This window comes from Gadus macrocephalus, chromosome 22 (assembly GCF_031168955.1).
Source record: "Gadus macrocephalus chromosome 22, ASM3116895v1".
NCBI lineage: Eukaryota > Metazoa > Chordata > Actinopteri > Gadiformes > Gadidae > Gadus > Gadus macrocephalus.
This window is the reverse complement of record NC_082403.1, coordinates 7,134,903-7,148,851: the sequence shown is the minus strand read 5'-3', so window position 1 is coordinate 7,148,851 and position 13,949 is coordinate 7,134,903. Positions and strand designations below refer to the sequence as shown.

Sequence of the window (13,949 nt, the reverse complement as noted above, 5' to 3'; positions counted from 1 at the left end):
TCTGAATAGATTAATTTAGATTTGATTCAATCTGCTCTTAAATAATGAAAATAGCTGAAATGTGTTGCAAAACACAAATGTATTTTATTTTTCTCTTCAACTTAAACAACAGGTTTTAAGTGCAAACTTGTAAATTGGACAGTTTAAACTTGAGCTGTAAACAAAACTGTCTCAGGTCTCAAAAGTGAATTTGATTCACTATTGATTCAGGTCTCTGAATCAATATTGCAAAATTTAGATGAAATCGATAGATTTTTTACCCAGCTCTACTCACCAACCAATCCCCTTCTCAGCTGGCGACAAACTGATCCCAATAGTGTTCATCGACGTCAACCGTTTTTCCTCTCCCTCTCTGATTGGCTCTTCAGGTGGGGAGCCAGGCCGCGGTACCAGGGGAGCGGGCCGTCGGAAAGAGAGAGAGCAGCACGGCCCAACATGTAAACGTCGCTCTACCTTACCTCCTCCACCTCCACGGCTTTTGGGGGTGTTTGATTTTGGAGCCCCGGTCGTTTGATGGGACCCGGGGGGTTGGGTGGTGGTGGGGGGTGGGGTCACACGAGGGAAAGGTCGCGCAGTGTGGGTCGGAGAGCAAAGGGAGGGGATTTGAGCACGTTATTGTTGGGATGAGATGAGGGTTCGTCTTTCGAAGCTATGAAGACGGGACCTCATTAAGTCGTCATTTAGCTGGCACGTTGAGCAGATTAAAACCGGCTGTTCATCTCTTGATGATAGCTGGCTCCGTTTCCCCTACTCTGTACTTTTCTATGTTTTTTAAATCCTGCTCAATTGATGCAGCATAAGAATATCCATAGATAGCCTTTGCCCAAAGTAACTTGCGGTGAATTCTACAAATGTATGATCACGGGGGGGGGGAGGAAGGACATTTCATAATGTTCCATTGAAAGTGTTTGAGACCGGGTTGCTAGGCAATGGCGGTCCTTAATTTACATCTTTTTAAGCAATCCTATCTCGGCTAAGTGCTCTGCAGCACCACGCGGGTGAGGCCGTAGGTCCGTGAACAAGTGGCAACGAGGATGTGACAACAACGGCCTCGCTGATTTAAAATGCAGAGTGCGCTGAAGCTGACCCCGACATCAAACGGAGCAGAACGCCCAAACCCCGAGTTCTCATTAATGCAGAGCGGAGAGGAGGGAGGCGGGCGGCAGCCACTTGTCTGTTCTCCCACCGTGGGATTGATCATCTCCACGCCTCGTCTCGTCTCGGCCCCCATCCTCTCATCATGTTATGTGATCAGCTGTCCCCCTCGTCCCCTTTCCTGAGGTCCTCATCGTGGCTCATCTCTTCTCCCCTTGTCTCCTCTCATCTGACATCCTCTCTTGTCCCCTTGTCTCCCCTCCGATCCTCTCAACCTATGTCATTTCATCTTTTCTCCTCTTGTCTCTTTTCCTTGTCTCCTCATCTGACGTCCTCTCTTGTCCCCTTGTCCCCTCTTTGATCTTCTCATTTGTTGTCATATCATCTTTTCTCCCCTGGTCTCCTTTCCTTATGGCCTCTCATCCATTGTCATCTCTTCCAACCCCTATCTCCTCTCCTCTTCCATCCTCTCAATGTCCTCTTCACCTTTCCTCTCCTCGCCCATCCACTCGTCTTATACCGTCTCTTCTACCCATGTCGCCTTTCCTAATCTCCTCACTTCTCCTCTCTCCTAATCTCATATTCCCCCGCTCTCTTTTATTTTATTTTACCTTTCACTACATCTTTCCTCCTCCCCTCATCTTCTCTCGATCCTTGCGTCGTTGTTTTTAGGAATTCTCTCGCTCCATCTCGAAAGAAATGTTTTATTAACAAATCAATTTCCTTTTAGTACAACACGATGATGGGGCAGACCGGTGATTATGTTGTGTTGATTGCGGTGGTTCTAATATATTGCAGTGGAGCACCACGCCGGATCTCCTTTAAATTAGCTTTGTTACTTGGCTCTGTAAATGGGTACCTGGCTGCTATGATGATTACATTTCTTGCTTGTTGTTTACTTACTGTTATTGCCTTTGCCACTGGTTGGGCATTGGGTTTTGTGAAATCGAAACAGGATGTGTTATTATATATAAAAGGGCTGCAACTGACCATAAGTAACAAATAGTGGATTAATTGAACAATATTTATCATTATTACAAGAAGCTGTTTCCTCCAACATGTCCTATAACATGGACAGTGACCATGGCGACTATTACAAAGATACCCAAGTGGGATTGGTTAAATTGTTAAACTGATTCTTTGCAGGCTAGGGCTTTCATAAACCGACCTTGGTGCGTTAAGATTGATGTCGCTTTTCGTAAAAAAAGAAATGTCACCTGGTACCTCGCACTATTCAGGCCGGTACAAGCCAATCGCTGCTAAATTCAACACGCTGGGCCTTCAAGAAGCGAATGTTTGGATAATTGTGGACTTGATCCATTGACTCATCACTGCAGCCCTGATACATAACGAATGATTATGGCTCTCTGCGCTGTGTAGGCAGAGTGCAGGCTGCAGCTGGAGGCCCAGAGGGTCAGCCTGTCTCAGATCCACGCCGCCCAGCTAGAACTGCTGGCAGAACAGACGTCCGCCCACACCAGCTCCCTGGAGACCGGGCCGGGCGGCCCCAGGGACCGGGCCGGACAGGGTGAGGGTCCACGCGCACTCGGCTCGTCTATCAGGGTCATTTAGCAGATTTGTTTTGTGAAGTTTTGTTAATTATTATTATTTTTTCTGATGGGCACAAATTGCTAAAGTCAAGCCCTTCTGCCCACGTTCTTCAGGATAAAAAAAAAGAGGATGAAACAAAAAATACTTATGGAAAAAAACCAACTGAAAGTCAGTAACATGAGGACTTTCAAAATCAGTTGAGGCCTCGGAAATTAGTTGGAATACACAGACATTTAAGCATGTGGTAAAGTCATTTGAATCATTTATTTTTGTAATCAGCTTAGGTTCATGTGAAGCGAGACACAGAATCCATATATATCCATAATATCCCTCACGCCAGAAAAGGTTATTTTGTTTAATTATCTAACAATTTGTCTTTTTAATAGTAATATCTTATAAATATCTGTGCCCTCCAGACCTGGCCGCCCAGCGACCGGCCCTGATGTCCCACCGGGAGGTGGAGGAGGGGGAGCGGGAGGTGGAGCGGGAGGTGGGGGAGGTGGGGCGCGAGAGGGAGGAGGCCCGGCGGCAGCGCCTCCTGCTGGAGGAGAGTCACCGCGAGGAGCTGCAGCGCCTGCACTCCCACTACACCCAGCTGGCCTCCGACGCGGAGGAGCGCCACGCCATGCAGCTGGTGGTGCTGGAGCAGCGCCTGCACCAGCTCACCTCCACCCACAGCACCACCACCCGCCTCAGGTGAGTCAATGCAGCGGTGGATGGTGACCGTCAGTGAGGCCAAGGACCAGGCCTGTTAATGAGGCCTGTCAGTGGGGCCCAGGCCTGTTAGTGGGGCCTGTAAGTGAGGCCCAGGCCTGTTAGTGGGGCCCAGGCCTGTTAGTGGGGCCCAGGCCTGTTAGTGGGGCCCAGGCCTGTTAGTGGGGCCCAGGCCCGTTAGTGAGGCCCAGGCCCGTTAGTGAGGCCCAGGCCCGTTAGTGAGGCCCAGGCCTGTTAGTGAGGGCCAGGCCTGTTAGTGAGGCCCAGGCCCGTTAGTGAGGCCCAGGCCCGTTAGTGAGGCCCAGGCCCGTTAGTGAGGCCCAGGCCCGTTAGTGAGGTCTGTTCGTGAGGCCCAGGCCCGTTAGTGAGGCCCAGGCCCGTTAGTGAGGCCCAGGCCCGTTAGTGAGGCCCAGGCCCGTTAGTGAGGCCCAGGCGGAGGAGACTAAGGTGTAGTTCTTCTTACGGCCTGTAGGTGGTTCGCGGTAGTGAGAGGCAGGAAGACCCTCCGCCCAAGTCAACAGGAAGAAATATGATTTAAATCTCGTAATATAAAGCCTATAAGATTTTTGTTACCCGGTGTTCGGTTAGGATCTCAGTGGCTCATTCATCTCCATGTTATGCATCCGGAGAGGTAACGTTTGAAAGTTTTATTTGATTTAAAAGATATTAAGGGTTTTAATGTTAATGAGTTTTGGCCATATTGCGATGAAGCCATTCAATTCTTGTGCTAATGTGCTTAGCACACCGAGATCACACTTCTTCATTTATTCATTAATTTTGTAATATTGCTTTGCGGAGAACTTCCACAAAAGACCCAGAAACCTGAAAACCAGCTCTCCTAGCAGTAGAAGAGGCTGCGGTTGGAGCAGGAATGTGATAACAATATTGCAGTTTATTGCGCTCGCTTGTCTTCCGTTTGTTCCTCGGCACCTCCATAAGAGACAGGCAGAGAGGACAAGAGCAGAGCGTGATACTCCACAGTGAACCCGATAGCCCCCTCCAGCCTGAGTAATCCTAGACACCGCCTCGCTGCGAGTGAAGGTTGTGTGTTTGTTTGGAAAGCACGGGAAGGTGTTTGATTTTATTGCAGTAAAACATTCCCCTCCCTCGTTTTATTTCCCCAATATATGCATGAGGTTATCAACCTCAGCTCCCAACTCATTTAGTGCTAGTGGGTAGTAAAAAGGATACTTTTTATTTTTTTTGGTCGTCATAAATCAACTTTAATCAAAATTATATTGCTGAACTGTATCGTTAATCGTGAATTAATATAGAAGATCCACATCAAATCAGAAAGAGGCAGAATAATGAAGGTTTGCTAAAGTATACATTATAAATACTATTAGTAGTGCATTAACAATATTTTTAATTTTATTTTGTTTATTTAACCTTTATTTAACCAGGAGAAAATATACGTCTTCTCGAAGAAAATATTTTTTTCGTACTGTACTGCACACAGTATTTAGAGCGCAAATGTTTCACAAATACTTCTGTATAGCATGGAAGCTTGACGGACACTTCAGTTCCACTCAAAAAGGCTTTACCTATTAAATATGCACAGGGTTATTTGAAAGTCCTACTTACCTCCTGTTGCTGTCCCAATAACCTATATAGATTGGTGGGTTATGTTTCAAGATCTCCTGCATATAAGAGTTGGCAAATTTTTTAAGAGTTGATTGAAATAGAACATTAATGAATCTCCCGACGGCACAAATTATTTAGTATACCATTTAATACGATTTATTTGGAATCCATACGGTTAACATTTTTTTTTTCAGCCAATTGTTCAAATATTTGTTTCAGAGAATCGAAATGTCACAACTTACTTTTTTTTTTTTTTTTTTTTTTTTTTTTTTCATACTCCAGATATATAGATATGTCCATGTTATTTTTGTTATTTATATATAGTCTACCTGTTCATGTAGCCTATTTAAGAGGAAGCTTTGAATGCACTGCCCTCTGCTGTTTCTAATTTGCTTTGTATCTCTATGCCCAATGTAAAGGATAATGTTCAGCATTACATTACATTACTTTATTGCGACATGATCCCAGACAGAGTGACGCAGCTTAAAATAAAGGTCTGTTTGATTCTACTGTTGCATGAACTGTGACCATAGCAACAGTCCATTTTTCAAACCAGTGGTCTGCTATTCAGAAGTAAAAGACCGTCGCATGCTGTAATTGACCAATCAGAATCAAGTGTTCATCATAGCTTTGTAATAACAATCGTTAGGTTATATGTGCAAGGGAAAACACGAACAATGGAACACTTGTTACTGTCGCTTGTATTATGAATCGATTTTTTCCAAGCACTTCTACGTTCAGTATTCAGATAACGTATTGCAGGGTCATACCATGATATGATGGTAGTATCATATAACAATCATATCATACAGACATGTATGTTTTACAACATTTCCTAGTGCATTCTATGCATGCATTTCTGAACAAAATATAACACACACGGCTGCCGAATCTGTCATGAAAAACATGTATGGATATACTGGTACAACTATACGTCTTTCTGATGTTTTTTTACGATCATATGTATGAATATTTATCTTTGTCTTTCTGTCCAGTGTCCAATCAGTGAGCAGCTCTGAGATACCGGAGCAACACGACGAAATCATACAGGTTTGACACTTCTGTCCATCTCTGCATTTGTTATGTTAGAATGTAAGCTAGCTGGCTAGCTGTCCCTGAGAGCAGAACAGGGTGTGTGTGTGTGTGTGTGTGTGTGTGTGTGTGTGTGTGTGTGTGTGTGTGTGTGTGTGTGTGTGTGTGTGTGTGTGTGTGTGTGTGTGTGTGTGTTCATGGGGACGGGGAGAGATGAGACGCTTAATGGAGGAAGAATGACCATCTCTCATTGCCTTGGGGCCGAAACCTGCCCCAGTTCCCCGCCTCACTCCCACCCTTAACGTGTGCGTGCGTGCGTGCGTGTCAAAGCAGCGTAGTGTCATATTCAGAAATGGACTGTCCATACACAGTGCATGTTTATTCCTATCAGAAGAGGATTCATTGTTGACTGAGCCACGACCACACTATACTGGTAGCAATATAACACAGACACACTGACATATGAGAAGCATGACACTAAGGAAGTTTTCACTTTTTACTAACCCCAACAAGGCTTCGACTGGTTGTTTGGCTTTGGGGCCATTATTAAAGATATCAGATATTTTCTTTGGAGACATACGGTTAGACAAACCCATCATTACGCTTTGATTTTGCCCCTCGCTCCGTGCTCTGTAAAAAACAAAACAAAGGGTGGATTCCAACCATTTAACAGACAACCTGGTCTTATCAACAGATTCTCTCAAAAAACTCTAGACTTTTATGGATTTGTTTAGTTAACTTTTTAGCTTGCAGTAACATCCCCCGCCAATAGGGGGCGATGCAGCCCCCTCAGCACCCCTTCTTCCTCTGTGTGTGTGCTTACAGCTGTGAGCGGTTATGCAACTGGGGTGGTGTGCTGCTCTTTGTGTGTGTGTGTGTGTGTGTGTGCGTGTGCGTGTGTGTGTCTGAATCATGGATGGATATATGTGAAGGACGAATCTTGTGAGGAAATACAAATTGGAGCAACAACAGAAAATGAAAGTGCTGCACAACCAAGCTTGTTCAAATAAAACTCTATCCAGCGCAGAAGACCCATAATAGGTTCATACATTTATTCATGAATTATTTATAAAGTCCGATTGTTGGGCTTGCTTGAAGGCAGAGTCAGTAAGGGAATAGTACACTTGAGATAACATGTCAACAAGCCAACACAAGTGGATGGGGATCTGGAGAAGGCTGCTAGTGTCTCTGTGAGCTGACGGGAATGTTTTGCTCGCGTGGTTCGTGAGCAGACTCTTTTTATCCCTTCACACTCCCTGTGGGGATGGGAGAGACCAGAGAGACACACTGGCCCGTTGTGTTTATTCTTACTGTGGCCTGTCAGAGTTAGTGCGGTCGAATAAGACCCGTGTTTAGGGTGAAAAGCTGATGCATAAGGCGATATTGTTCTCTTTGTGCTGCTCGTTTAGTTTTTTCGATATTCCTCTCTCGCTCCCGTTCTTGTCTCTCTCTTTGCCTCTTTCTTGCTGGCTCTCCGTCTCACTCACTCCCTTCCTCTGGCTCTCTCTCCCCTCTCCTCTGCTGTGTTCCAGTTCCTCCTCTCTGAACACCAGCCCGGCACCGAGTTGGGGGCGGAGCCTGAGTCAGGGACGGAGTCAGAGTCCGTGAGGTCATCGGGCCTGACCGCTCAGCTGCAGGCGCTGAGGAGGGCTCTCTACCACAAGTACCTCCAGGAGGTGGCCTCGCTGAAGGGGGAGCACCACTCCGAGCTGAGGAGACTCCGGGAGGAGCGAGCCGAGGAGTTGGGCAGGGGACAGAGGGAGAGAGGAGGAGGCGGAGGAGGAGGAGGAGGAGGAGGGAGGCCTGGTAGCGCACCAGGGGAAGGAGCAGGAGAAGCCGCAGCAGGGGGTCGAACCTTGCAGGAGGAGAAGAGATACTGGGAGAGTGTGGAGGAGGAGGTGGCCAAGGTAGGTGCTCCTGCATCGGCTTCGGGACCCCCTGAGGGGCTTGTAGAGCGAGGGTTAGATGTTTAAAGAAGAAGGGGTTCAAAGGGGAACTGAGGAATGTTTTTTAGGCTTCAAAATAAATTGTTAAGCGATGGTTTGACTCGAATTGAACCACACAGAAATGGATTTGAACGCACCATACAGAATAGGAGTTATAAAAGTGTGTCCAGGAATTTCAAGCTCAACAAATATTGTGTCATTGATTTTCCTTCTGAATGTAAGATATTATACAGTGGATGTACTATCAAAGGAGTCTTTTTTGCAAAAATGAGAACATATCTATTTTTTTGTATTCTCACTTCAAAATCAGTTGCAAATAAATGATTATCCCTTCAAATTCTAGAAGGCTGGACCAAAGCCTTCAGCAAAGTGAAAGGTTTCATGTTGGACTGCGGTGCTAGCGGTGAATTCCCTCAAAAAGAAGCATATTGTTCTCCGGTTGCAATGTTAACGACCGCCGCTCCCGGCATCCACCATAAAGGAACATCTCAGAACATCTTGTCATGTTAGACAAATACAACCTTGTTACTAGGGCTACTCGATTATATAAAAAAAAAAATATCATAATCATAATTATTTTGGTCAATATTGAAATCCCGATTATTCAAACAATTATTTTTTGAGTTTGAAAACATGAAGTATTTATTCAGCATGTCTCTCCCAAGAACACTTTGTAACTGAGAACTTTGAAATTCCGCCGTCAAAAAGTAAATGTTCGAATCAAAAATAATGTACAGATTAGTATCCATCCGTTCTTTCTATAAAACATTAAAAAAAAATCGATTATATTAGTTCTGATTGTTTGACGCTAAAATCGAGATTGAAATTCGCTTAACCGCCCAGCCCTACTTGTTACTCTGACATAAATGGTTCATTCCCCAAGCAAACTACAAGAGCCGTCACTGAATCGGCATGTATGTTCCATGCGATCCCCAAAGGTCATAGTTCAGATGTCGGTGGAGTTCGCCCAGCAGTCGGAGCTGGCACGCATCAGCAAGCGGGGCCTCCAGATCTCCTCCTCTATGCAGACTCAACCCGAGGAGGAGTTGGAAGAGGAGGAGGAGGAGGAGGTGGAGGAGGAGGAGGAGGAGGAGGTGGAGGAGGAGAGGGACACCCAAAGGAGCGGTCCGAGGGTCCTGGACACCTCCTCCATTCAGACCCGCCCCAAGATTGAGAAGAAGAAGAAGAAGAAGAAGAAGGAGGTGATGGAGGAGAGGGGGACCTCCTCCCTGAAGGAGGTGGAGGGCTGCGGGAAGCTGGAGACGGAGGTCAGGGAGCTGACCTCGGAGGTGGTTCGGCTGAAGGAACTGCTGAGGAACGCTGCGTGGGCAGTCCAGAAGGTCAGTGGAACGTTGTTGTACAAGCACACCTCAACGAGGGCCTCACTGTTCACTATCTAGTCGTTCAGCAGATGCTTTCATCCGTAGCGACTCATAGAGAACACAAACACATTATTGTTTAGTTATTGAGCAGGTAAGGGTTAGGGTCTTGCTCAAGGGTAGACTGAGGACACTGGGGATCAAACCCAGAACCTTTTGGCTCATGAGCTTGTTTGTTTCAAAGGATCGATCTAATCTCCCTCTGCATCTTGGCCTTGTTTCGCGGCAGGTTTTGGCCTGCCGCGAAACGGACGGGGTGTTTATGTAAGCTTGCCTGGTTATCACATGCGTCTAGATAAATGTCGTCTGCCCTATTGTTGCGCCCACAGCCTTCTCAGAGCCAGCTTGATCGACGTTGAAGAGTAGATTTTAGGTTATGATAATTCCCACAGCGTTCTAGTGAGTAATATTTGAGATCTAATTGTTCCTGGTGGGTGTTAAAAACCTATAATCACAGATTCCTGGGGTGACTTAATGGGCTTTTGAGATGCAGTTCATTCAGTTGCTATGGGACCAATTTAACACTTATTAGATGGAGCTCAAGTCCCTGTTGGGTTAAGCATTCTCTCAGCTTCAAGAGTGGTAGTTGGAGGTACAGTTTGGAGGGTTAGTTATAGAGAGGGTAGTTTAGAGTGATGGTTAGAGAGTAGTTTAGGGTGCTAGTTAGGTAGTACTTTTGATTAGTCCAAAAGGGTTAAGCGTGTCCTATCTCTGAACTAGTTTACATGCTCTGACACAGCTATTTCCTTATTCCGGAGGGAGAAGGAAATAAACCCTATTTATTTAAGGTTCATCTCAATAGGGACGGATATAGAAACATGGACAAGCGTGAGTCATCCGATGTTTTTATCCTAGTATTTCTAGCCAAGACTAATATATGTTACTTTAACCTAGTGGGGCTTTTGTTTAAAAATAATAATACAGATGAACACTATTAAAAAGTAAGAAAATGGAAATGAAATAAAATGGAAAATAATAAAAGAAGACAAAGAAGCACATTGTAAAAAAACAAAGCATGCAAGCATGATGTTGCTGAATTATCCACAATTTTGTGACTCTTTTGAAGGTCTCAAATGTAGGGATAGTGGTCTGGCAGTGAGTTCAATAACTTTCTTCCCTCTCCCAGCTGAGGCCTTACTCAACGCTCCTAGCGTCACGCCAGCCTCTGCGACCACGGCAGTGATCCTGCCTCAGCCACTCGTAGCCCTGCGTCAGAAAGGCTTTGCGCGCGTCGTTTGTCGCATCGTTGGGAATTTCGCGCGCGAGGCGACGGCTGCCATCATCGATCAGCGTTGTGCGGCGACGGCTGGCTTCATCACACTTTCACGATGGGCTCAGTCGTCGAGCTACATCTCTCCCTACCGCCGTTCCTTAAGCCACCCACTCTCAAGTGCCTGAAGACGTGCAACTTTGTACTGGGATGTCTTTTCATAAAATTAATGAAAAGACTATATGATATATAAATATCTATATTATATGCAGTCAGATTTATTATTAATGTTCATATCAAATCGTGCAGAATATTACTTGGATGACCTTATGTTAGAACTTAATGTTCTTCACGGAGGTTGTGTAAAGGTGAAAGCACTCCCTGTAGCGCAACATGTGTTGAGCTATTCTGCCGTTCATACTGAAGGGATTCTTTGATATCTAACAGTGGCGGTTGGTGCCTGAAGGCTAACGCAACACGGTGACTCACAGCACGGATAGTTAAGGTTGCGTTTCGCTTCTGCAACAAATAGTTATGCCGAAAGGCTCTGTGTCAGTGAGTCTGAGCCACAATGTCAAAAAAGTCACGATTCATTGACATCTGGTGATTTACTGTCTATAACACAAAAATGATGTCTCTGATACTACAGGAGTTTGTACCAGAAAATGAACAATACAGTATATGTCAACCTCTTCGACTAGATTATCATCAATTAACTTTTTTTAGAGGCGGGTCCTGACGTGTGAGACCCTTTTTGAGAGGTGCGCATCAGGTACGGCGGCGGCCTCCGTGGGCTACACCCATGACTTTGAGTCCCTCGGCGCCGAAGTGCAATCCCCTCCTTTGCTCTCTGGTGGTCTCACGTCGTCACAGTTCATCTTCCCCACCAACAGGGGGAGCCGCCTCCTGCTCTGCTACCACCACCACCATCGCCACTCACTGTTTAGAGTGGAGCACACCTGTTGCCATAGCAGCACAAAGATACTACTGTTGTCTCCCAGCCGTGGCTCCAAGAGCGAGCCAGAGAGGGAGGGAGTAATCAGGGTGTTTGCGGTCACTCTCGCATAAGTTCCGCGTTTGTAGTCACTTGCACTTGGCCTGGTTTTGAATCTACTTTTAATAATGGTGGCTAGCGAACTCTGAGGCTGGACTGTAGTATAGTGCTGTGTGTTGTCTGGGGAAGGTGAGGCTGCGTTTATAGACTGATGATGACGGGGTTACTGTCTGTCTTGTCCCTGCTGCCCCTCCAGACCGTCAAGAAGAAGAAGGAGAAAGAGGAGGAGGAGGAGGATGGGGAAGAGATGGGGAAGCCTGGAGGAGGGGACATCGCCACACTTGAGTCCAGCGGTCTGGAAGAGGTCACCTCGGAAAGGTAGAGGGGATTGTTATCATGGTTATACGCTTTTATATTAGGCCTTTTAACAATGAAACACACGGTAAAATCATGAACATTAATATTGCAGACGGCTCAGTCTGTAGAGTGTAGTTTATATTGTATGTGAGATAATTTTTATACCATACTTCAGTCTAGACATTGTTTCAATAAAACTTGGTGATGGAACTACAGCTACACACGCATGAGGGATAAGAAAATATATAAGTTTATATATATATATATATTAAAACATGCTAACTAATGGTGCTGAAAGTAAAATGCGAGAGATATTCAATGAGTGTAATTCGTTAAGAATGTCATCGCCATGCATTATGCTACGAGTGAGTTTGATGCACTGTGAACATGTTCCTACTTTCTACTCTGCCTGCCACTGCATGAGCCAATTAAGATATTAGAAATAAACTCTCTGCTTATTTCTGACGATCCTGTCGATAAAAAGTGCATGAATGGCACATTTGATTAGACACATTCAATTATTTTTGTTGTTTCGTTTTTTAAACCTTGCCCTCATAATTCTCTCTTTACAACTTTCAAATCTTACCTACAGCCCCAAAAACCACCACTAAAAATGCACTTTATTGATGCATTTCCATTCTTTTTCCAATTTGTGCTTTCTGCTGCTTTGATTATCTGTCTTTTGTGAAGCACATTGGGTTGCCTTGTATGAAATGTGCCTTATAAATAAATTTGCCTTGCCTTGCAGGCAACCAAAAAATGCAGAAGTAACGTTTGTTTCCCCCTCCACCCCTCCGCCATCGTCCCGTAGGAACCTGCTGCGGGAGCACAACTACCGGCTGCACCAGGTGCTGCAGGACGTCCTGAAGACCACGGCGGCCGCCGAGGAGACCATGGGCCTCCACGTGGAGAGCCTGCGCCTGGCCTCGGCCGCCGACTCGCCGCCGCCGCCCAGCGACGCTGGCCTCCGGTCGGAGGCCTCCCTGGGGAGGCTCCACACAAAGCCCTTCAGCCTCTGTTCCGCAGGCAAGTCTGTCCAGGGTTTCTTGGTAGAGGAGCAGTCCTACTCCTACGAGTGGGAGTGGCTCACGCTCTGATCGAACCCTAACCCTAACCCTGACCGATACGGAGCGATCGGAGGGAGGCGATCGAGGGTTTCTTGGCAGAGGAGCTTCTCCTGCTCCTACGAGTGGGAGAGGCTCACGTTCTGATCGCCGCCGTACACTACGGGGCAATCGGAGGGGGCGATCGAGGGTTTGGTAGCAGTGGTCGAGGTCGAAGCCGAAGTCATTTAGAACATTCAAGCATCCTGCCCTTTTTGAGGTTTCCCTCGTGGAAGAACAAATTAGAGCTTGCTAATTGATAGCTCTTGCTAGCTCACTTGTCTGTCATTTGCTTGCTTGTCGCTTTTTCAGAGGGGGGGGGTGTTTTCATAAAGTTTTTGTTTCAGGGGAAGCATGAAATACTTGAAGCGCCGGTGACGTCTAACCGGTTAAAACTGGGCTAAACGATATCAGTGCAGCTGCTTTATTACTTGAGGTCAACGCGATGGCAACTAAAAAAATTAAAACTAAAGGTCAAACTAGTATTGTATTTGCTAAAATTCAAACTGAACAATGAAATATTTCCGTCTATGAATGAATGATTGATTGAGTGCTTGCTGGTTATTTTCTTTTGAATTATTATTAATTGAATTGACATGCTGCTCGTATTATATACTGGGGGGGAGGGGGGGGGTTCTTATGGGGCTTAGGGGCTTTGATACAATTTTATATGGCAAATGTGGATTTGTAAAGCTGCTACTTTGATTAAAAGTTCAAATCATTAAACATGAAGTGTCTGATGGTCACGCCTTTTAACACAGGAGGAACATTCCAATCATTTGGCGGCAGGTGGTAGAGATTTAATGGGTTGGTATTTTACAAGAGAAAATTGCTGTCACTCGTCCTGCAGACCTTGTCTAACTGGTTTACAAGAAAGGCTGTTAGGCCCATCAAAATGACATGTTAATGATTTCTACCTTGTAAAGAGTTCCACCATTTTGATTACAGTTGATTCGGAGCCGCCATCGTAGGGTTGCTTATCCC

General features: G+C 45.7%; 1 protein-coding gene across 1 annotated transcript in view; it reads left to right on the top strand.

The window, feature by feature from the left end:
- The window catches only part of akap9 (A kinase (PRKA) anchor protein 9), a 74,467-nt gene that overhangs the window by 19,246 nt on the left and 41,272 nt on the right, over positions 1-13,949 (top strand). Inside the window, exons 9-16 of the mRNA XM_060044081.1 lie at positions 369-437; positions 2,476-2,623; positions 3,063-3,342; positions 5,940-5,994; positions 7,509-7,883; positions 8,861-9,262; positions 11,762-11,883; positions 12,674-12,943. Coding sequence (XP_059900064.1) covers positions 369-437; positions 2,476-2,623; positions 3,063-3,342; positions 5,940-5,994; positions 7,509-7,883; positions 8,861-9,262; positions 11,762-11,883; positions 12,674-12,943 — 1,721 coding nt within the window. The remainder of the gene's footprint in view (positions 1-368; positions 438-2,475; positions 2,624-3,062; positions 3,343-5,939; positions 5,995-7,508; positions 7,884-8,860; positions 9,263-11,761; positions 11,884-12,673; positions 12,944-13,949) is intronic.